Below are 25,225 nucleotides of genomic sequence, written 5' to 3'. Positions count from 1 at the left end.
CGCAGTTCCGCCGCCGCGCCTCGTGATTGGTGGGAGCGGCGCGTTCCGCCGCGGCCGCCGTAGCGCTGCTGGCCGGCGCGTGGTGGGCCTGTGCCTGCGGGAGCGGCGTGCCTCAGGTGCGGGGCCGGCAGGGCTGCGGGTGTGGGGTGTGCTCCTCCGCGGCCGGAGTCAAGGGGGGAGCGAGGCCGTGCCCCTCTCGGATCGGTCCCTGTGCCGGTGGGGAAGATCTTTGTTTTGTTAACTCCTAACTAGGGCTTTACAGCGTTAAGTACTGGCGTGGGGAGTGCCAGTCTGAGGTCCGGCTTGGGGCGGAATCTTTTAGGTTCCCGTTGGGGTTGGTAAGGGATCGTTTCAGGGGCTGTGAGCTGACAGCCAGCTGAACGTGAGCTCGCTGGGTGTCCAGGTGGCCAAGAAGGCCAACAGCACCCCGGCTTGTATAAGAGATAGTGCAGCCAGCAGGAGCAGGGAAGTGGTGAGGCTGCACCTCGAGTGCTGTGCTCAGTGCTGGGCCCTCACTGCAAGAAAGGCACCGAGGCCCTGGAGTGTGGCAGAGAAGGGCAGCGGAGCTGTGAGGGGTCTGGAGTGCAAGTGTGATGGGGAGAGGCTGAGGGTGCTCAGTGTAGAGAAGAGGAGGCTCAGGGGAGACCTCATTGCTTTCTGCAGTGACCTGAAAAGAGGCTGTGTGAGGTGGGGCCCCAGGTAACATCAGTAGGACAAGGGAGGGAGCAGCCTCAAGCTGTGCCCAGGGGGTTCAGTTGGGTATTAAAAAACATTCCTTCTGAGAAAGAGTGGTGATGCAGCAGCACAGGCTGCCCAGGGAGGTGGTGGGGTCACCAGCTCTGGAGGTGTTCCAGAGCTGTGGGGATGTAGCACTAAGGGATGTGGTCAGTGGACATGGCAGAGGGTGGTCCAGAGTTGGACTCTGTGATCTCAGCGATCTTTTCCAACCTGTACATGCCTTTGGAAAAAATACTAGGTCAAGTTTAAAAGTCCTGCTTCTTCTAGTACTTTTCCAGAGTTACATATTCAAACTTACTTTTTTTTTGTTAATTTTTTTTCCCCCCATTCCAGTCTCCAGTGACATCAAAAATGGCATCCCAGAAGGAAATACTCAACGATGGGCGGTTCAGCCGTGTTGCCAGGGATCCCAGGTTTTGGGAGATGCCAGAAAAAGACCGTAAAATCAAGATTGACAAACGCTTTCGAGCAATGTTTCATGACAAGAGGTTCAAGCTGAAGTGCACAGTGGATAAAAGAGGTCGACCTGTTAACTATACCTCTGTAGAGAACCTCAGGAAATTCTATGCCCTGTCAGAGTCTGACTCTGAACTTTCAGAAGATGATAGTGAAGTACATGCTGAAAAGAAGAAAAAGAAGAAAAAAGCTAAGCCTAAGGACAAAGCAGATTCTGTAAAACCAATTCCTCAGGAAGAGAGTAAAATGAAAAAAGGAGGAGTAGACCAAACAAGTGAAGTGGTGACAAAGCTAGATGACCTTCAGGATGAAGGGCAGAAAGTTGCATCTAGATTCAAACTGAAAGAGGACTCCAAGAAAACTAGAACAGAAGTGAATGACTCCCAGAGAAACAAGAACCTTTTAGGTGATAGGGAAAATGAGGAAGGAGATGAATCCAAAGGAAGATCAGTTTTAGTTCAAAACAAGCAGAAGACTTCAAAGCCAAGTGGTGCTAATTCAGTTAAAGCTCCGAAGAGGGACCGTTCCATAGGAAGAAAAAGAAAAGAATCAGGTTAGTTTTTAAAACAACAAGTAGAATTGGGCTGTATTTATGTGGGTACTGTTGTTATTTTATCCATGAAAAACCCTTTTTTCACAAAATCAATCACAGCAGCGGATGTGGGTTTATTGTTACTGATGGCTGTGAGCTGCTGTAATGGCAGAAGGACTAGCAAAATGAGAAGATGTTACAAAAAGAAGAATGCTCACCTGTTTCCAAGGATCTAGGCTTGTAGCAGAACTCCACAGATGAGGGATCTCCAGCAAGAGATCCTTCCTTAGTGGCAGTCAGCCCTTAAATGAGGCCTAAGAGGGGTGGAGCCAGGCTCCACCTCTTCCGGTCTCACAGGAGAATTACCTTCACCTGTGCTTCCAGGGCTGACCGTCTCTTTTGTCCAGGTGCTCAATCAGTGGCTCAGGCCGTGACTCAGTAGTTCCCATACACTCCACCCTGTCATGGCTTGAACCAGTGATTGAGTCAGCTGGAGGGTGAGCCTTCCCTGATACAGGGATCCAACACACCGTGATGCTTGTACAATTGCCTGTTGCGATGCAGATTGACACAATGTAAGGTGACTGATGATCAGTTCGTGATTGAAGTTCTTGTTCTCTCATGGGCCAGTGCTCGATGATGTTACTGGAGGCATGCAGTTGTTTGGTGCAGTTCCGCCAGTCCCACATAGGCCATCATTGGGTGTTGTGCTTGATCTCACGGCAGCACTGGAGCACTTCGATGACATTTTGCTCCTTCCAGTGATCCTAGAGACTCCAAAGACTCATGGGGAGGAGTACAGATGTTTCAGAGGTACCGAGAGGGGGAGGTCTGCCCTCCAAGGCAAGCTACAGGCTGTATTCCTGTCCTGGGTCAACACTTTGGCTTGCACTGGGGCATGTCCCAGCCGTCTGTACCACACCCTTTGGCCAGATATCTGTGGCTGCATAACTATTATCAGGTACCAAAGGGGGATCCTGATCTGCCATAGGGACATGATGAGGGTCCCCTTAGCAATGAAGACCGGAGTGTTGACCACAGTGTCAGTAGGCCATGTACCGATCACTGGAGGGTCTACCGAACCTCCCACCTCCAATAATCTCCCCCAGGGCACAAGTAGGCCACGTCACCTCGGTCCTACTTGCACCTTCCAAGGCCATTCTATTCTATGGGTACCAGGTTCTAGATTCTCTGGGGCAGGGCGCAGAAGGTTATTTTCATTACCAATTTAGGGTCTTACCCGATTGTCAGTGCCCGCAATTTGGCTCCGAAGAGGGGAGGCCCAAGTAGTCTGAAGCATCTTGAGGGCACTGGGTCTGCCATACCTAGGTCTTTCATTCAGGTCCCTCAGGGTTTCATGCAACCTCTTAATCCACCCCTGCAGGGATCAAGAATCTATCTTCAGAGCAGCCTTCAGGGTGACATTATAATGTTCAGTGTGGCCTGCTCCTGTTGGATTATACGGCAGATGAAATCACCATTCAGTGTTGTTCTCTTCTGCCCAGCATTGTACTGTCGTGCCCATGAAGTGTGTACCCTGATTGCTCTCGATGACCTGCGGAGTCCTATATGCTGCTGTTAACTTGGTTAAAGCCTTGATGGTGTAGGACTGGTTTGCCTTTGGTACCAGATACGCCTGCATCAGTCCCAATCTTCCTAAGAACTCCTGCAGCTGCTTTGGTGTCATAGGGACTGGGAATGCCTGAACTTTATCTATGACAGCACTGGGTAGTACTTTGGTCTTTCCTGACCAAACTACCCCCAGGAATTTTACAGACAGGCCCGGACCCTGCAGCTTTTGAGGGTTTATAGCCCATCCTTTTCCCTGCAGATAGGTGGTCAAGGAATCTGCCGCCTGTCCTCCTGCCTCCAGCGAGTCAGATGTCAACATGAGATCATCAGTATAGTGATACAAGTTAACATTATTAGGTTTTTCCCAGTTTGCCAGGTCACGCGCCACTGGGTTATGACGATGTGTTGGTGAATGCACATACCCCTGTGGCAGGACCTGAAAGGTCCACTGCCTGCCTTCCCATGTAAATGCGAACTGGTCTTGCAATTCTTCAGCAATTGGAATACTCAAGAATGCATTTGTCAAATCTAGGACACAATGGTAGGTTTTTATTTCCCTACTCAGTGTGTCCATTAGGGAGGCAATATTGGGTACAGCTGCTGAACAGGTGGCATGACCTTATTTCTCTGTAATCTATGGTCGTTCTCCATGTGCCATCTGACTCCCACACTGGCCATATGGGGGAATTATACGGGCAATGTGCAGGTCTTATGCTCCTAGCTTTTTCTAATTCCTTCACAGTCCTTCATATTTCATCTTGCCCCCCTCAGGAGTCTATACTGCCGCACATTAGTGATCTGGCGCGGTTCCGGCGGGCGAATAGGCTCATGCTTCTCATGGCCCCTCATTATCGCCTGCACTGTCCAGACACAAATACACCTCTGTCGGAGTCTGAACTCTGCTACAGTTGTTTGGAGAGCCAGACCCCATAAAATGTCTATGCCCAAGATGTACTCTGGGACTGGGGCAATAGACATCTTATACTCCTGGGGCGGGAGACACACAACCCCCAGTTTCACCCATGTCTGGGTAACAGGAATGGTCTGTTCCCCAAAGCCACCGATCATCACTCTATCCCCATTAAACTTAGTTGGATCCCCATAAATAATTGATGTTTCCACGCCTGTATCCACTAGAGCCATTACATGTTGTATGTTCTTCCGGGACCGGAAAAATGTCAACTCAATATAGGGCCTCTGGTCCCATCTGGAGGGTCTAGTTATGGGAGGACTAACATCGCCTGTCATGCCATGAACGGTGTGATTGCCACATCTTTTTCCTCAGGTGGCTCAGGCATCGTAGCCTTCCTGTTGATGGAGCCAAAATTGTTTGTTAGGGTAGTAAGAAACGTAAAAGATAATATATCAATTAGTATGTTTGTCAAAGTTAATATTAAATATAAGGCCTGATGCCACGGTCACTTTAATGTCAACATTTGTTTATTGAAAGCATAAGAATGGCAGTAGTAAGTCCTTAGTATAAGAGGGAATTAAAAAGAACAGGTGACTTGAAGAATTACTTCGTATTGTTCTTTTTGTGTGCTTATAGCCTACATTATCGAAACCTGTTTTTTACCTTTTGATTCTGTATGTATAAATAGAATAAAAGGATATCATTCTGTCAGTTTTAAATTGATAATACAAGTGTGGGACCAAAAAGCGATAAATAGAGAAACAGAACGGGCAGTACTGGTGTTTGTACTTCCCTGATGTAATTTGTTTCCACACTGTTCTACACTTCAGAGGTTCTTTCAATCAGTGAAGAAAGTCTAAGTTTTTTCCTCTTAATAAAAGGTCATATGAGATTACAACATAAAATTAGGTATCTGATGTTTGTGTTTTAGTGACAGCTTGCAGAGACAGCGATGCTGAAAGTGACATCGGTGAAAGCCAGTTAGAGGAAGAAGTTTCTGCAAGGGAAAGTTCTGAGTATACGCAATCAGAAGAAGAGGAGTTGGAAGATGATGGGGAAACAGGCGAGGATGAGGAGACAGAAGACAGTGAGGAAACAGACGAAGAAGACGGTGATTCAGAAGATGATGGAGAAAGTGATATAGAGCCTGATCTGGCTAGAGGTATAGGGAACATTGAAACAAGCTCAGAGGATGATGATGACTTAGATGAACTATTTCCAAAGGAGCCAGAGATTGAGCATTCATGGGGTGAACTAGATAAAGATGCCCCTCGTGGAGATGAGGTAAAACTGCTTCTGCATGTGACAGGTTACTATGTGAATAACTCAAAGATGTACAGTCTATGAGTTCGTTGTAGACCTTCATCTATGTTACAACTTGTGCAATATTTTTCATAACAGGTTTTGGACATTTTTGATTACAAAATGCAAGCGATCATGAAATTGGCCATGAATGGGAGACTTTGGGTGTTCTCTGATGTCCCCCTCTGCCTCTAAGCAGAGGCTTATCTGTAGATAGATAAGCTCTCTCTGTAAGTGAAAAAACAGATGGAACTGTGCTTTTAAAGAAATTCTGGAGTTTAAATAGTACTGCTGTTGTTGACTATTTGTTTTTCACTTTTTAAATTTGATTTCTTTAATTCAAGCCTAAAAAATTAAGAAATTATTTGACAACGAAGCAGGACTTCAAAACTGGTCACAATTACTGCATATGAAGTTACAGTTCTGTAGTGCTGTTATACTACTGTGATACTGCTGTTGTGACTAACCATGTGTTAACAAAATCTGAAGTGCTGGTGTTATAAATCTAGTCTTAATTCTGTGATTAGTGCAGTCTAGTGCACCTGTTGTTGCTTTACCACTTGGGTCCTTCTATCTGCTGTGTTGGTTGGTGCTTCAAACCTTAAGTAATTTAATAGATACTGAGTCTTGAGGAAAATGCTGTTTGTACTTTTTCAGTACAGTGTGTTCCTGACTTCAGTATTTACACAGAATAGTTGTTAGAGAATTGTGTATTCTCCATAGCGCTTGGGAACTAAACTTATAAACTTCATTCTTTTTTTTTTTTTTTTCCCATTCAGATTACGAGCAGATTGGCAGTTTGTAATATGGACTGGGATAGACTTAAAGCTAAAGACTTGCTGGCGTTATTTAATTCTTTCGTACCCAAAGGAGGAACTATATTTTCTGTCAAGGTATGACCTGATTTCTAAAAGAAGGTAGTGGCTTTTTACTATAAAGCTGGGGGGAAGCCTACAAAATAAAGGCAAAGTAAGACAGTTCTGTGGAAGAACCAAAAGAGAAATTAACATGATAAATGAGAATCGGTATTTAGCTGTATTAGTAATAATTCATAGAATTGTAGAATACCTTGTGTTGGAAGGCTCCCACAAGGTTCACTGAGCCCAACCACTGGCCCCACACTGCACCACCCAAACTCAGTGTCCTCTGACAGGTCCTTAGCAGTGTCCCAGCACTCCCTGAGCTCCGGCATTGGGGCCGTGCCCAGTGCCCTGGGCAGCCTGTGCCATGCCCACCACCCTGTGGGGCAGAGCCTTTCCCTCACCCCCAGCTGCCCCTCCCCTGTCACAGCTCCATGGCCCTGTCGCTGTCCCAGAGAGCAGAGCTTTGCGCTGCCCTCCGCTCCCTGTGAGGAGCTGCAGCCGCCATGAGGCCTCCCCTCAGCTCCTCTGCTCTGCGCCATACAAACCAAGGGACTTCAGCTACTCCTCATGTGTCTTCCCCTCTAAATTCTTCACCATCTTTGTAGCCTAGAATATAAAAGCGTAACTGCTTTCCAGTGATGGGCTTGTATGTGGAGTTAAATTCTGAAGCTGCCAACGTATTGTGTTTATGATGTGTGCTCCAAGTGCTGTTTTTCTGAGATTAATAGTGAAATTTTCAAAGCCTAGTAGAGGGAAACTCCATTTCCCTAGCTAGTTTACTTTTTAGTAGTCTATCAAGTAGATGACTCAACCTTAAGCCTGGAGATTTCTAAATGCATTCCAGCCACTTTTGTCATTGCTCGCTATTGTTTGCTTTTCACCAATTTCGAATTATTTATAAACTGGTTACTTTCTGATCAGTGAAGTAATGTTTTTCCAGTTTTAGTGTTTGCCTGCAGCAGAAACATTCTGAGAAGAGTTAGTCTAATGGCCCTTTCTGAAGGGGGCTGCAGTAAGATGACTGAAGTTCCTGCTCCTATTAATTTTCATCTGTCGCAAAATATTCTCCTTTTTAACAGTCTGTTCATTTCATTGTCTCTGAAATCAGTGAACTGTAAAATGCATGGTGAGATCTTTTCCTTAATTGGTATACAATTTGCTACCACAGTTAAAATTTATTTTTGTATTGTTTTATTTCTAGATTTATCCTTCAGAGTTTGGAAAAGAAAGATTGAAAGAGGAAGAACAACAAGGACCTAGAGAACTGTTTGATCTTCCGGAGAATACCACAGAGAAAGACGAGTATTAACTTAATCTTCAAATGAGAGTCTAATTCCCTGATCAGCTGCTTTTTACAGAACTTAATTTATTGGAGTCTTCTGTAGACATTTTAATTTTGTAGCTTTTTCAAGGGATATATTAGACCCGACCCTAGTTCAATATCAATGCATATGATAAATGCATTATGATAAAACTTGAAAAAAAAAAATCTTACCGTAGGAAGCAGTCAGATAGAGTTGTGACTACATAACATATTGAAGTGATTTGAACAATTCTAGTAATCTAAAAAATCAGAATTTAATAATTTTAGTCCTAAAGTGTTAGCTCTTCAGGTGGAAAATGCCATTATAAAAGCACCGAGTGAAACACCACCTCCTTTAATAGAACTGTGTGAATTATTCCTTTGAGTAAAACTGAATAGATATTGGTAGAATGTCATGCTGTTTAACATCTAATCTTATTAAAAGATGGGGAGTGTCTCAGTAGTGCATGTATTTAATGATGTGTTGAATTAAAATATTTTGAAGGTGAAAACTTGTCTAAGCCGTCTCGCTTGATTATGTTGTTTTCTGCTTTTGCAGGCTTTATAAGGAAAAATTGAGGGAGTATCAGTTTAAGCGACTGAAGTACTTCTATGCAGTTGTAGAATGTGACTCTCCCGAAACAGCCAATAAAATTTATGAGGAATGCGATGGATTGGAATTTGAAAGTAGCTGCTCTTTTATTGACCTGAGGTAAATCCAATGGTGGCTTTCTTATATATCCTGGGGGGGAAAAGGCACAATTTTAAACCAATTTAGAATAGGATGGACTGAACAATATTATTTATTCTGTAGCCAAAGTGAGATTATGATTATTTTTAAAATAAACTCAGCATGCAATGAGCTGTTAAGGTATGGGGGGTAGTGGTGGTGGTTGTTTCATTTTCTTGGCTGTTTGTTTTGTCTGTTTGTTCCTTGAGTATTTTTATGTGGAAATGGGAAGTTTGAGAGGAAAAATATTCTGGTTGAATATTCAACCTTATTGGTAAATATAAACTATGTTTTAAGATGCAGGTCAAGAAAATAGATCAACTTACAGCTCTCATATTTAGAAGTAGCTTTTTTTTCTGTTTCTCTTTTTTTTCTGGATTGCTTAGCACGGGGCACAAATATAGCTGCTTTTGTTCTGAAGCTGCAGTTGATCACTATGCTACTCCCTGTGAGCTGGAAGCTCTAATATTTCAAATGTCTTGTTTGGGAAATAAATAATTTTAAATTATAGTTGTGCTTTGTTGCTAGTATTTCATTTTGTTATAAAAGAGTCTCCTAGTCTAAGCAGAAGAGAGATAACTAAATCATATTAGGGTTTGAAGAAGCTGGCTTTGTCTTCTGGAGGCTGTGCTATGGGCACTCTTGGAAACCATGGAAGATAAGTTTCCGGCCAAATGAGCATGTAACTTTTCATGCTTCTAAACATAGATTTTACAGCAGACAACCTGTTTGAAATTCCCCAATGCTTTTCCTAATATTTCACTTTGTTACATCTTAATGTTGAATATTATTCAACATACTATACTTGCAAAAAAAACCAAGAAGCCAAAACAAACACAAAACCCATGCACGCAACCTCAAGTAGTTTTTCACGTTGTGCTTTCTTTTGTTTCAGACTTACTGATTCAATATTGGAACAGATTATTTTGTGCTGATGTTCCACATTTGTGAAGAACTTAGACTGTTTATAGTATGAATCTTCCCAGTGTATTTGAATAATAACATTGTTTTCTGCCTTTAAGATTTATTCCAGATAACATTACATTTGATGATAAGCCAAGAGACACAGCCTCAGAAGTGAATGTATCTGTATATAAGCCAAAATACTTCACATCTGCTGCAATGGGAACATCAAAGGTATCTTTACCATGTTTTCATAATGTTTTTCTAATTCGTTTAGTTTTATTGTCAGCTTATAAATGATAGAAGCAGTGGGGAAAACCTTCCTGTTTTTGTCCACCATTTAGAAATAGAGATATCAAACCTTACAAGATGCAAGCATGTTACAGAGTCGCAATTTGTGACCCCATCAATAGGCTTCTTTGTTGCAAATTAAATACTACATTTTGACCCCATTGTAGGTCTGTTACAAGTTGCACATGGGCTTGCTTTGTTACCCACAATCAAATTATGTAATTTGCTGAAAATGGCCATTTGGGTGCAGTTCAACAAGAGTATTTTTGGTGGTAGTGTCAGGCTTAAACAGTTGTCTTCCCTCCTTGTAGCCATCCAACTCTTACTCAGTCTTATGTGACAACCAAAACGTTCATCTGGCCATGAAATGAACTATATTGGAGAAGTGATTAGTTGAGAGCTAAGTAATTTCTGTGGGATGGTCTGTCAGATGTGTTTCATCTTCTAGTTGAGGGTGCAGTTGTGCAAATGCTTTTATTGTCCCTGTTGCAAACCATGTATGACTCCAGGAGTGAGTTTGTTCTGGAAGAGATGCGACTCCCGCTTCAATTCCAGTATCTGATGCCACAAAGGAGATTTGGCTTACAGAGGTTTAGTGTTGGGTGATGGGATGTTACAGAACCCTTAAATGCAATAGGAAACTCCTTCATTCTTTCATGTAGTTAAAACCGCTTGAAATGCTTTTTTAGCAGAAAAAAATAAAAATTGCAATTAAATTGATTTTAATGAATGATTATTTTAGGTAATTGTTGTGGAGAATATTAGCGAAAGGTTTAAATTATTTATACCATTTAAGAGGCGATTTTCTTTAAAAGGCCTGCTTTAGAATGTTTAATTTTAGCAGGTTGGCTTCTACAAGTGGCTTTCCTATTTTTAAGGTAGATATCACATGGGATGAAACAGATCATGAACGAGTAACGTCCCTTAGCAGAACTTTTAATAAAGAGGAACTTCTGGACATGGATTTTCAAGCTTATTTGGCTTCATCTAGTGAAGAAGAGGAAGAACAGCAGCAAGGTACCTTTGTTAGTAAGTGTTGTTCACAAAGTCGTTAGCTACAGCATTTTAAATGTGTTAGTCAAGTGTATAAATTCCATGTAATCAGAAAATACTTGGAATGTTTCCTTTTACAGTGACAATGTTATACTCATTATTGTAAAGCTGTGGTCAGGTTCTCCTATGAAAATAGCCTACCTTTCCCCCAGAGCTGAATGCCTCTGGAAGTGACAAGTACTTACTCCTTTGTGTGTGTGACCTAAAGATGGACAGACATTAGTGGTGAGCTTGATGGTATCTGTGGTTCACTCTTTTCAATTAAGAAATAAATGGAGTGATGATATAATGCTGGCATATAATGAAAGAAAATTTCAGTTAGGCCTGACAACATGGAAGCTGTAGAGTTTCTCAGATTTACTTTTTCCCCCTCTTCTCTCTTTTTTTTTTTTTGAGTTAAATACAGATTTCAGAAACAAACTTCTCCAGTGTTTTGCATATGTGGTAAGAAAACACTTGTTGAAGTTTCTAAAACGTCTCTAAAGCCACAGTTGAGATGAATTATATAGACCTGTTTCTGATTCTTCAAATAAATAATATCACTGGTATGACCTCAAGGTGGACAAATTCTTTCTGAAGACAAAGTAAACAGTTTTGCTGTGGAACTGAGAAAGCATATTAGCTAATTTTGGAGGCACATTAGTGAGACAGGTTGACTTAATTTTTTTTTTACCCTAGCTTTAAAAGAGCTTCCTGTTGTTGTTTTTTTTCATTTGTCACGCAAAATTTCTTTACCTGGTATAATTAATTTTTAATTAAGCCAAGTATAATGATTATAAGTGGAGTGATTTCAAGAAGCAAGATCACGGTTCATAGAATCATAGAATTAGCAAGGTTGGAAAAGACCTACAAGATCATCCAGTCCAACCATCCACCTACCACCAATAACCCCACTAAACCATGTCTCTCAACACTATAAATGTTTCTTGAACACCTCCAGGGACGGTGACTCCACCACCTCCCTGGGCAGCCCATTCCAGCGCCTGAGCACTCGTTCAGAAAAGTAGTGTTTCCTAACACTTTCCTAGTGTTTCCTTCATCTAAATGGTAGCTCACTTTATTGCTGATCCGATGATTCTGTTAAAGAAAAGATGCTTTTCATTACACATTTGACTGATTTTTCTAGAGGTTGTGGTGGCTATCCAGTTCATTCTGTTCTGAGTGAAGAACATCAGAACATTTTCTTGTGGCTGTTTTTTTACTGTTCAGAAAGTCTTTGAAAAATCTGTTGGCAGAAATCATTATTGTTTTAATGTCCACCAGAAGGTGGCTCCTTTTCCTTTTCTTTTCTTGCAGCTGCTGTCAAGTGTTCTTTATTTGCTTATGGAGCAAAAAGGCTCCTAAAGTTTTTTGAGATTATGAGTATTTTGAGTATGCCAATACGAGTCACCACTTGAATTCCTCCCAGCAAAATTAACAAAACCAGTAAAAAATACAAATTAATATTCCCTTCATTATCCAGTATCATAGAATCATTCAGGTTGGAAAAGACCACTAAGATCACCAAGTCCAACCACCAACCCACCCCCACCATGCCCACTGACCACATCCCCCAGTGCCACATCCCCACGGCTCTGGAACACCTCCAGGGACAGTGACCCCGCCACTCCCTGGGCAGCCTGTGCCAGTGCTTCTTGAAAGCTTATTGCAGGTCACATTGTAATTGTTTGTTTGTTTGCTTTGTTTTATTTAGGTAGTGATGATTGGACAGATAATCATCTTCTCTCAGATAATTGTTTTCTTCATCTGTTAAGTACAGGAATTCTAGACCTGTTTACTTTTTCTGGGAACTATACATGAAAATGCCTGGGATTACATTGTTTAAGATTATTTATTGCCTTAGCTGTGTTTCCTAAGCGTGAAATTCAACTGACCACTTGGAGGCTGTCTTTCATACCTTTACTTCGTCTTTCTAGGGGAAGGTGTAGCTCATGAAATGGAAGATGACAAACCCAGGAAAAGCCAAAAAGATGATGAAGAGCAGATTGCCAAGTACAGAGAGCTTCTGCAAAGTATCCAAGAAAAAGAGAAAAAGCAGGAAGAAAAGGATATAGAAATGGAGATTAAATGGGTTCCAGGTAGGCTTTAACGTTTTCTTTTGCTGACTTGGAGGATATGCAGTATTGGCCTGTTAATAGGGATACAATGTACGGTGTATACAATTCATAGTAGAAGAAACTAACATTTTTTTCCTCCCAAATTGAAATCCAGATGGGTTACAGGGAAGAAAATAGAAGAAATAATGTGACTGAACTCTGTTCCTCAGCTGTTAGCTTCTCTGTGTAGCTTGCTTACTTGCTCGTTTTTCTTGCGCTTTCTTTTATGTTCATCACTTTATAGAATTTCTTGAATAGACTTCTTGTTTGCCATAGAGTCGTAAAACATGCTTGTGTTTTTAGAAAAGAAATGCAGCATGAATTGGAAACATAGCATAAAATTGGAGAAGAATGGCTTTTAAAGTCTAGCTTGCATAATGCTGAAGATCTGGGGGAACAGAAAAAAGGAGAAATCTGATCTTCTGGTGAGACTGTTCTGTGGGAAAGAAAGATAGCAGGAAGAAAAACTGATGGATATTTAGTTGTATTTGGTGACGTCCAGATGTGTATCTGGAAACTTGAATAGATGATTTTTCCATATAGAGTCCCAGAAGATCTCATTCTGAGGTCTGAAAACCTTTGTTTTTGTCTCATGTGTATTGAAAACACATTGAGGCTGATTTTTATTATTTTGTTTATGGGTATGCACTTTCCTTGAGATTTAATGGACTGTTTTAATGACATAGTACATCCAAAAAGGGAAGGGCTTTCTCTGTGGCCTCTCCTTTCTGGCCCTAAACTCATTCTGACAGCACGTATGAGCCCTGGAACATGTTAGATTCACTTGTAAGTTAATTTTGTTTGCTAAAATAGCAGAACTGCTCTGGAAAAGAAGAAACTGGATATCATCCTCTTGGTTAGACAGTCAGGCAAGTAGGAGCATTTGGTGACTGCTCAGAGGATTTCGTTACAGTCCAAAGACCAGGAAATTGTGACGTGCCCACGTTGGGGGCAGCAGGTGTGCATTGGTTTGGGAGGTGTAGGACTGCAGGCCAATACAAGGACACAACCTGATCTGCTGTTGTAAACAGTGAGACCAGAGCCGTAGTAGAATCCAGCCCCTTCTCCACTGATGCATAATTTCCATTTGGGAATGTGTATCTCAGTTGTACTATTAATTTCGAATTAACTTGGGCAACTTTTGTTTTATACAAATGCTCCTTTTTTAAATTCTTGTTCTTTGTGTGTACTAATGTAGTGAAATCAGTTGAACTGAATGAATTTATGTCCTACCTAGTTCTTCATAAGACCTGCATTTGAAAATATGCATTGCATTAAAATAGTTATGAGCATTAGTTGTGTAATCCAAATAACTTCTGATGAGTATTCTCCCAATACACTTTAGAGGAGGCACTTAATGTGCATTGTGGGATGAGTGCTTACCAAAAAAGCTGATGAGCTTGTTTTACATCAAGTGCCCACAGTGTGTCAGTATTTCCATTCCTGGCATTGCTTTGTTAATACTTTTAATTCTTTGTATCACTGAACATTGGAGGCTGCAGAGTTTTCATAGGTAGGTAGCTATTATAAGATTTTTGCAAAGATGTTGTGTCGCAGCATTTCATGCAGAAGCTGGAAATCACGATGGAAATAATTAGCTAGGAATATGCTCTGTGTTTATATAGGTCAGGCATTATTTAATATAGGACAAGAGCCTTAATTTAGTTTGTGGTACTGGTACTCAGCTGCCTTGCCCCTCCTGGCTCTTGCCTCTGTCAATCTACTTTCAAATTCCTGTTTATATTTGACCTCCATTTTTCCTTTCTTATGATTTGGTTGGCTTCCTCCCAGAATGAAAGTGTTAAAAGCAAAGGAGTATGTCTTAACTTTATTTATGGGTCTAGTGTATGGCAAAATTTAGTCTTCATCGATTTCAGGCATCATTTGTAGAGAAGCTCCAGTGCAACTGAAGGGGAGAATTTTTGAGGGTAGAATGTAGTCAGTGCATACTGAGCAGTAGTTCATAGCTCTGGCAATACACACAGCTGAGGTTATGCTTTCCTAGGGGACAGAAGTACATCAGTTATTATCTTGTTTTTCCTTGATCAAATGCGCTTATTTAAATTCCAAACGAATTGTGTTCCACTTGGAGTGTTCTGGGAATTCAAAAATAGTTCTTGTGTTCGTCTCTTAGGACTCCTTAAATTAGTTCTAAGAAAGTTCTGTCTGTTGAAATACTTTTCTTACCAAACTTTGCCTGGTTCTGATTGACTTACTGCAAAAGCACTTTCCTGCCAATACATCTAATACAGAGAGAGTTACAATAGTTGAACTGAAGACTTTTTTCAATTGATAGTCAGACTTGAATTCATTTCAAATTTTGAGTTTGGGCACCAGTATTGTAACACATGGTTATAGAACCCATACTATGCAAATCAGTTATTCTTGAATCGAAATAGCTTTAAATAAACCACAGTGCCAGCAAAAACAAATTAGGGGTAGTTCCAACTTTCTTTGGTCTGTTTCTTTCAGGCACAAAACCAGTGTTATATTTAACCATCCATCTGCTTTCTTAATCGTATCTCATTTAAGCAACGATGACTATGCATCCTTACCCAGCTCCCAAAGCTCGCTTTAGAAGGTGAAGACAAAGAAGACCACAGTTGTCATTCTTGATGATATTCAGGCAGGTTTTCATACAGCTTTTTTTATTGGACTTGAAAATATTTAGCTAGGCTTAAAGAAAACTTAGACATTTGTTTTCATGAGAGGTAGACTAGCAGGGTAGCGTGTTGCATGTAAGATGAACCTGCTCAGTTAGATTTCTTGAGATTTCAGAAGCATCTTTCTAGCTCTTCATAGCTTGCAGCTGTCATAATTATTAAACTTTTGGAAGTTTTCAAAATAACTGTTCAGAGAAGCAGAAATTCTGTCCCACCCGCCCTCCCTCTCCTTTCCAGCAGTGTGAGAAGCAATATACTGAGGTTTGGTACAGTATTATCACACTTCTGATCTTTTACTTCAAGTTGTGTGCTAACATATATTACTTTTTTACCCTCTTTTCATGACCCCTGTTTGTAAAGATTAAGTAAGAATGGTGATTCATTTATTAAAAAAAAATTAAATATGTAGATAAGGGGATAAATTAACTTTTTGTATGGCCAGTTAATAATTCTACCTACAATAAACAACTCCTTCCCACTTCTGCAATCTAAAGTCTTTTGACCACGTAAATACACTCTTATTCTCAGGAACTGACAGGTCATTTTTTCCCCAAAGCTACTGAAAAATAATCCAAAATAATAGTAGTTCAGTTTCTAGGTAGCAAATGACTCCGCTCTCATTAACACTGGAGATCAAGATATGAGCTACTGGAAAACACTGAATTATGGCTCTGTTTGTACCAGGGTTCCTTTGTGGCACGTTGTTTGTTGAACCTATGCAATATCCTTGCTTTACTTTGCTGTGGCTTCGCATTTCTTTGCTGTTTCAGTTCCGCTTTCTGCAGTGGTGCTGGTTTACCACTTACTGTTAATTCTGGCTTCTTTCCAGCATGCTAGAAGGATGCTTTATCTTTATTGGCCTCATTCCTCTCTTCCTACAGGGCATGATTAAATACATTTTTAGACATTGTCCATAATTCATGTTTCAGACGTGCTGTAACCTGCTTTCCAGCCTTTCTGAATTATTTTTGGAGCATAGACAAGGGTGAGAAGAGAAACTGGTTTTTGCGGTTGGTCAGAAAAATGTTGTGCCTGCTCTTCTGGGCACAGATAGGACTGTCCCTGAGGGCTGCACATCTTTGTCTGTTCTGAACTCTGTTTTCAGTTCCTTGTTACTGGGGAGAGCTGGAAGGGATGATGAGCAGTAGGCACTGGCCTAGGAGGTGGGAAAGAAAAACGGAATCCAATCTAGGACACCAGGAGAGATCCAAGTGTAATTTCTGAGCAATAAAACTGGTATGAGAAGTGAGAGATGACGATTTGAGAGCTGGGCAGAGACAGTATAAAAGGGAAGGTGAAGAAGATGATTGGAACAGGGAGAATTGGTGCAGAGGTGGCAGGTATCATGACTCCAAAACACTCCAAAGGTCTACCAGCCATGTCCTAAAGGGGGATGGTAACTATAGGATTTCTGACTCATTTGAAAAATAAAAAAAATAAAGGTGTAATGAGTGAATGAAGGAATTGCAGGGAGGAGCAGATACTTTGCTCCGGCTGTTACCTCCTGTCATGAAAGTGGATTCTGCCTCTGTGATAGTGAATTCTGCATCAGTGTGTTGTAAGGCAAATCAGCTAATCTCTTTGTATTGTGTGGTTTCCTTTTTGAGAGTGCCCATCAAAGTCGGTGTTTATTCTGGGTATAAATATTATAGCTGTAAAATAGGAACAGTTAATAGATTCTTTTTATAAAGTGACTTTTTTCAGCACCATTGAATATCATAATGATGCACGTTACGGGAAGCTCCATTCTGTTTCCAGAGTAGGGTCCAGTTGTGTTTGCTAATTTGCCCATACAGTTCAGTTCACAATATATGTTAAGGATCTTAGCTGTACATTAAATGGTGATACAAAATATTTAGGAGCTACATGCTAATTAACTGTTTACGTGCTAATTAACTGTCTATCAAAGAGGGTTATGGTCCTGTGGAAAAGATAAAATGCGATCTCATTTATAAACATGATCTTATTTATGAACATGTTGCTGTAAGCAATACTTACATTGTTTTCATGGACTTTTCAAGAAAAGCTAAGAAAAAAACAAACCTTTGGATTCATCTCATTTTCTTAAGTTGCTATTTTTTGTCCTAGGCCTGAAAGAAACTGCTGAAGAAATGGTCAAAAACAGGTTGGAAGGAAAGGATAACCTAACTCCATGGCAAAAATACCTGGAGAAGAAGAAAGAAAAAAGAAATCTTAAAAAAAAGAGAAAGGTGATGTCTGCTATGGTCGGATGCTGGGGGAGTTGCTGTTTGTTCTTCTTAAGTTGCAGCTCTTGTTTTGAATAAACTAAAAAAAAAAAAGCTAGAACCATTCAACTTTGAAATTGAAAAAGCAAATTTGGTAAATACGTTTGTGTATGAACAGCCTTATAACAATGTGAAAATTGCTGCTGCTTTCTTTCCACGCATAGAAGGTAATTGTGAGGTAACTGCAGTGGCAGAGACGTGCAGGAATAGGCAGATAAATGAAATGTTTGTTCTATTACTAGATGTAGTAAGGTCTTAATGTTTGTCTTCGTAGGAATTAAGAGCAATCAGGTAGCAATGTTGTAGCTAGAACCACATCCTGTGCGTGCATTTGTTGGTATGGTTAGCCTACTACAGTACAGTCTGTGGCTGCAGCTTATGGAGTTCCTTGGTCTGTGTAAAATGCTCTTCTTCAGGTAAAAGGAAAGCTTGCAATCTGTGATACAGCCTTTAAGTTGTGAACTTGTCTACTAGCAATTTTTAGTGAGTCCTAGTTTCATGAAGATTCAGCATGCACTATTTTCATTTTCACATTCAGTTTCTGGCAGAAGGAATGCTTAATTCCAGTGAATTCTTAGTAGTTAATGTGATGACTGAAATAATGTTTGTGCTTTGTTCCAGGCTACTGCTGAGAGAGAAATGAGCGAAGATGAAATTCCCTCTGATGTCGATCTGAATGATCCTTATTTTGCTGAGGAACTTGGGAAAACAGGTGAGTTAAGACAGGGAAAAAGCATTGGAAATCTTTAATTTGACTTGTCCGCTTTCAGTCCTAGCATGTCTGTTTCTGTGGAGTCTCAGAAAAGGCTCAAATAAGGCATTTTTTTTTAATTTTAGCTTAAACTGCTTGAAGGCGTATAGCTGTGTAATGTAATTGCTTATTAACATGATGTCTTCCAATTTAGGATATTCTAAATGATGTGTTTGCAAAAGGAGGAGGGGATGGACTTCCAGAATGTGTTTGAGGAGAGGTCAGGAGTATGTTAAAAAGATGAGTGATGCATTTGTGAATTCTAAAACCAAATTGTTTTCCCTATGGTGCAAAGTTTTTAGTGAGAGTAATTACGACTTCAGCTATGTAAGATCGTAGTAAGAAATTAACGAATTTTCCTCTATGGAAAAGACCTTACTTTGAAACTGGCTCCTGATTCATCCCCATATGCAACAACACACGTTTTTGAAGACTTAAACTGTCTTTCATGATTGTGTGTATAATGAAACATAAGGGAAGATAATTGGAGGGGACTTCTTTGAGGGACAGGTAGAAAGGCTTATTTAAAAATTTAAATCTTAAAGGTTTACTTAGCTGATTCTAGAATAACTGCTATCTTTTTGCTCTCCATGCCTTTTTTTACTTTTCTCTAGCGTAGTCAGTTCTGTAAAGATAAGAATGATTTCAAAATTGCTGAAGTCTCACATTTATTTCTCCCTGCCACGCATGAAAATAAATTGTGTAGGTTAGGTAACAGTATCCTATCTGAATCTGATTTTCCTGCACTTTTTCTGGAACTACTGAATCAATCATTCTGTTCTTGAGTTTTATCAAAGTGCTTTGTCAGAAGAACATTCAGTCTGCGCAGTCAATGATATTTTCATCCCCATGGTTCTGTAAAGAGTCTTTGTTGCATTGTATTTCTGCACCTGCATGGCTAACAGCACAGCATGGCTTTAAGCTTACATATAAATTTCAAAAACAACTTGTGTGGGTTTTTTTGTTTGACTAATGTATTTTAATTTACTCAGCTGGCAGATGAACCTTCTGTTTTAACTGTTCTTGTTCAATGATTTCTTTTGAATATTGCTGTCTTCTTGAATGATGCAAATATCCAGTGGACTTTTATATTCAGTTTTTCAAATCTTCCATTGAAGTAAGAAAATGAGATTGAAGTTGAGGTTCTATTGATAGATCAATTATGCTTAAGATTGAATAAGTACGTGAATGCCCTACTTTTGCTCGTAGGTTTGAAGAAGAAGGAAGAGTTGGTTGAAAGTAACTCGGAAGATGAAGCTGAAGTTGAAAAGCAGAAGGTAAAGTGGTTTAAAGTGTGTAGATTTACAGATGTTGCATTTTCTGAATTCGGCAAATATATAATGTACGTGTTTGTGAGTGGAACTACCAAGTCTCCTAACACCATATAACTTCAACAGCCAGAGCTTTTGGAACAAAACAACCAAGGAGAATGGTAGTTGGTCACTGACGTGACATCTTAAGATTATACCAGGATATCTTTCTGGAAGATTATAGTTGAACACAGCTCAACAGGGTCAAGTTGCACTGAAATTAGGGTAAGGGCATGGAAACCATGCTGTGTGGTTAGTCTGTCTAGCTTTAAAACAGGCTTGTCCTGTTGACTTTTAACATTCTTTCATTCTTTCCCAGAATGAAAAGTTAAAGACATTTACTAAGTTTGCTTATGTTAGTTATTATTTTGTGATTTGAATACAAATATAAAATGGTATCAATTCATTATTTCTATGTTATGGTGTACAATTTTCAAATTAGTTTATCAGTATGTTAAAAAATTTATATATGTATTTGCAGTTATTCAATAAAAGATAAAATCAACTGTTATAGTTAATATTGCACCTCAAAACGTTAATGTCATTATATTTGAAATAATGCTGCACTGACAACACTATTTCAACTACAATTTACAATCATATAGACTTCATGAACATGGTTGCTATATTTTTCATAGAAAACACTATTTTGTCATGTATTTGAACTCTCTTATTTTGTGACAGGCTGAAATGGCCCTGCTTATGATGGACGATGAGGATGATGGCAGAAAGCATTTTAATTATAAACAGATTGTAGAACAGCAGAACTTGAGCAAGAAGAAAAAGAAACTCTTAATGAAAAAGAAGGAGTTATTAGAAGATGACTTCCAGGTAATGATGCACTTTTGATATTGAGGTTTGACTAGATAAGCTTAGATGCTAATTGTTAGTATCAACTATTTGGGGGGAAAAACTTAGAGCAAGAAGTAATGATATGGGACCACTAAGCTGAAGGAGAAGAACTTACGTCTTCCTTTTTAGGGAGTTACAGGCTCTTTTCAAATTAAAAACATGGTTGAAATGGGGCAGGTTCAAACCTTGCGTAAGATAAGACGACAGTATGCAAGGCTTCATAAAACTCATTGAATAAATATTAATTGCTACCTTTGTTCTGATAATTATCCTCTGCATCTTTTGTTCTTGTTAGTTCTTAACAGCAGACCTTTCCTTTGTTTGTTGATAGAGGCATACGCAGGATTTCTACATGCACTCGCTCATCTGTTCTACTAATATTATCTTTTGATTCTCTACTCCATGCTTGATCAATGCTTATCACTTGAGCTATTCCAGGAATGGTGAACAATCTCAGGACCTATGACTCCTTAAGCAGCTTATATACTATTCTATTTAAAAGCTTTGCTATCATGGGTAAAGATTACCTAAAATAAATGTTATTTTTCTGCCTTCAGGTAAATGTTGCTGATACAAGGTTCCAAGCCATGTTTACTTCCCCCTTATTTAACGTGGATCCTTCTGATCCAAATTTCAAGAAGACAAAAGCAGTAGAAAGGATCTTGGAAGAGAAAGCTCGCCGAAGAGAGCAAAAGCAGCAAGGTCTTCATGAAGCAAGCAAGGAACAGGAGAACAAGATGGCAAAGAAGGAGACTAAGAAACCCATAGATCCTGCCTTGTCAATGCTAGTCAAATCTGTCAAAAACAAAACTGAACAGTTTCAGGCAAGGAAAAAACAGAAAATCAAATAACTGATCTTTGTTTCTTGCTCAGACTTTTCTTTGGTCCTTGTTCTTCTAACTGACGTCATCTGTTGAAGTTGCTACAGTCTGCTCTAATTCCTATCCACCTAAAATTCTCAGAAAGGTCATTTAATTCTAGTGGCAAGTTTTTTAGTAACTAGAGTAACAGAAGCCCTTTCCTTCTGCCCGCCAAATTGTTTTGTACTGTTGGAAAAAACACGTCCCCGAACCACATGTTCCATATCATGCAGTCTCTTAAAGGTAATAGAAATAGTGAGGATATCTACAGAAATTAGCTATAATTGTGGTTGTATTTAAAAATAAGAAAAATACTTGAGCAGAGGGTCGAGAGCTGAGACTAATTGGTCTTAATGTCTGTAATTCTGAAGAGGTCTATAGACATAATCGTTGATTAAAAAAAGGTTTTAATATAACTACAAATTGAAAAAGTTTTATACACGTCTCTTTCGTGTATTTTAAAGATTTCTTTTGTATATTTTATATAATTATGTACATGCTACATTATTAATTTCTCTTCAAAATTTCCTGGATCTCGTTAGAATTAATTAATGGGGTAAAAAATGTAATTTAGAAGAATGTCATTTATATATAACAGAAATAAATGATTAAAAATTTGCTTTAAGAAATTTTGGCACTTAACTGTGTTTTTTTTTCCTCCTTTTGTGCCTAAGTAAGACAGCAGATCTATATGACAGAATACTGAAGAATACTTGCAAACCTAGAATATTAAAAGCGTTATTGCTCTTCCCACTCAGCTGAACATCTTCAGATTGATGTTTCAAGTGAGTTTATTATACATAAAGAACACATCTTCTCAGAAAAGCAAGGGTTTTACTTTGCTTTTAGATTGACACAAAATAGTTGGATTCAGCTACAAAATATTAATTGTTCAGCAAATTCTGTATTAAATTTTAATGCTTTGTATTTGTGGGCATTTCACACTTCATCATCATTGTGGTAGGAGATGGAGATATATTCTTTAAACCTGAACTTGGAGTCTCTCCATACTTACTCTAGCACTTTAACTTAAAGCCCAAGTTTTCCCACTTAGAACTTGAATTTCAGAGATGACCAGATTTTAAAATGCAGATGTTGGATTATTTCATTTTTGGAAATGTATGGGTCGCTGTCCGCAGATCTGGGAAAGTGGGCTCCAGGGAAAATGGGCAAACAAGCTCCTGTTTAACGTCTCTTCTGAGACGTGTTAAGAGAAAAGCAGCATGTCCTATCACTTTTCCTTTCTTCTACTTTCATAATTTTAACTGGCTTGTACCGCTTGCACAGCAGAGAAGGAAAATCACGGTCAAAATGTCCCAGATCAAGGTCAAAACATTGAATGCCATTGGGTCGAGGTCAAAAAGTCACAGAGTCATGGCCAATGGACAAAAGGTCAAAGGTTGCATCATCAAAGTCAAAGGTCATGGGGAACTGCTTGAGTGGGGGGCTGTTACATAGGTAGGGTGAGGAGTGTATGGGGAGCATTATATGGGACTGTGTAAGCACTATACAAGGGGTGCTGTATGGGGGGGGTGAGCAGTATACTGGAGAATGTTATATGGTGGAGGCAAGCAATATATGAGGGAGTATTACATATGGGGGGTGGCAAACACTATATAGGGAAGCATTATGTATGATGGGAAGACAAGCAGCATGCTGGGGAGCATTATATGGGAGGTGGAACAAGCACTACATTTGGGCATTACACGGGGAAGGGAACACTATAGGGGGACATTATATAGAACATGGGGTGAGCACTATACATGGGGATGTTATACAGAAAAACAAGAACTATGAAGGGGCATTACATAAGGGGAGCGGCAAGAACTATACTGGGATTGTTGTATAGGATGGGTAGAGAGCACTATATGGGGACACATTATGTAGGGGCAGTAAGCACTATATGAGGGGGCTAAGGTCATTCAGTCCAACCTCAGCCCACCCCCACCGTGCCCACTGCCCACATCCCTCAGTGCCACATCCCCACGGCTCTGGAACACCTCCAGGGACGGTGACCCCACCACTCCCTGGGCAGCCTGTGCCACTGCCTCACTGCTCTTTGGAGAAGGAGTTATTCCTAATACCCAGCTTGAACCTTCCCCCCAGCCCAACTTAAAGCCATTATTTCTCATCCTATCACTGTTACCTGGGACCAGCGGTTGGTTGAAGCTCATCCCATTGGCCCCAGCCCATTGATCCAAGCTTCCAGATCCCTCTGCAGGGTCTTCCTACCTTTAGGCAGGTCAACATTTCCTCCCAACGTGGTGTCACCTGCAAATTCACTAAGGGTGCACTCAGTAATCAAGTACAGGGTACTCTGCATACATAAAGATAATGCCACATCTTACTCAGGCTTTAGAATGTATATTGAAACACATCGGATCACTTGACAGGAGAAGAAACTGGCAATATTAAAGAGCACCTACGACAAACTTTGAATTTTAAATTCTGAAGACAGTTAAGTCTATGAGCACAGATTCATTTCTAACCTCACAGGTTAATGCCGAGAAGATAAATGCTTTCTAACTTGTGCATTATATTGTTTGCAAGTGCAGCAAGGTTTAAAACGTTCATTTGAAAGTAGATATTACTGCCCTTGTAGGGAAGAGTTTGTTGAGACTACCAAGTTCCTTTCAAAATCAAGCAAAATTATTCACAAAATCAATCTAAACTTGAAAAAAAAAAAAATACCAAGATGGAGCATAATGCCAATATAAGGCAATCTTGTTCTGCATAAGGGATGGCACTGTGAGCACATGGCTGTTCGTTATTGCTGCCACCTGGATGCAGGTTTATCCAGGTGCATCCACATGTCAAACAAACAAAAAAAAACCAGAAGAACAGAACCAAGCTACCGCTCATGCATAAGTCTGAGCATTTTGAGAATTGGAGAAATATCTTATTCATGTCAGGGAAATGTTGAAAATAATTGGCAGATACTGTGTGGAACACCTAGCTCCCAATTATTTTGAATTTCAAAGCCAAAAGAAGTAAAGCTGTTTCTACTGTACATGTTTGTAACACTGTGTAGTCTTTTGTACTCACCCACAGCCTCGTAGAATGCTATGTATCATTTCAGAAAATTAGGATTTATTTCCACAACACATCTGAAACTCAGACCTGTCACAGAACAAGAGGTTACATGTGACAAGATGCATGTTTGTCCTCATGACTTGCAAAGCTGGCAAGAGCACATGGGGAGAGGAGAGCTGCTCCATTCGTTCAGTCTTCATTTAGTCTTTAGCACAAGTACAAAGTTCAGCCTGAGCAAGGACACAAAGATACTGACTACCCGTCCCTTCCACCACAGAGCCAAAACACTCACTTCTGTGCTGTTTGTTAGTATATGCTCATAGCAATGGCATTGAAATCTACCGCTGCCATCAACCTTCATTTTCAGGCAGTCAATGGACATTGACCCGTGCAGAATTTTGCAGTTACTAGTTCAGATTCTCATATCAATAGTTGACTTACTGAATGCTTATTCCTATTTTTCTTCTCTTTTGCCTACCAAAGTGCAAACTACACACAGAGATTTGAACAAATATATTAAGAAGCAGGTTAGAAATTGTTTTCCTGTTCTCTGCACAGAAACAGACGGTACCTTTCTTATTTCTACTTGTTGGTAGAACAACCATTTCACCCAGTTAAAAGCAGAGCAGGAAGAGCATTTCAAATAGATGGAACTTCAGATAAGGGACGTGTTGCCCTCTTGGCTACAAAAGATGCCTCTCAGATTTTGTAGATTAAAATAAAGTCTTCCCAAGCGTTTGTTAGACTACAGCCTACAC

General features: G+C 40.0%; 1 protein-coding gene across 3 annotated transcripts; it reads left to right on the top strand.

The window, feature by feature from the left end:
- On the top strand, positions 1-22,071 carry ESF1 (ESF1 nucleolar pre-rRNA processing protein homolog). Of its 3 annotated transcripts, none has more exons than XM_021390216.1 (14): positions 1-116; positions 1,072-1,747; positions 5,143-5,495; positions 6,293-6,406; positions 7,578-7,678; positions 8,239-8,391; positions 9,432-9,546; positions 10,482-10,620; positions 12,573-12,734; positions 17,504-17,625; positions 18,283-18,373; positions 19,622-19,689; positions 20,407-20,553; positions 21,132-22,071. In XM_021390216.1, exons 2-14 carry the CDS (start codon positions 1,090-1,092, stop codon positions 21,423-21,425), a joined length of 2,517 nt encoding a protein of 838 aa, XP_021245891.1. In that variant the 5' UTR covers positions 1-116; positions 1,072-1,089; the 3' UTR covers positions 21,426-22,071. The 3 variants fall into 3 exon arrangements, with proteins under 3 accessions (XP_021245891.1, XP_021245889.1, XP_021245890.1); XM_021390214.1 differs by having other exon boundaries at positions 10,482-10,632; XM_021390215.1 differs by having other exon boundaries at positions 76-216; positions 10,482-10,632.

Source organism: Numida meleagris, chromosome 3 (assembly GCF_002078875.1).
Source record: "Numida meleagris isolate 19003 breed g44 Domestic line chromosome 3, NumMel1.0, whole genome shotgun sequence".
Lineage (NCBI taxonomy): Eukaryota > Metazoa > Chordata > Aves > Galliformes > Numididae > Numida > Numida meleagris.
This window is presented reverse-complemented; position numbering and strand designations above follow the sequence as displayed.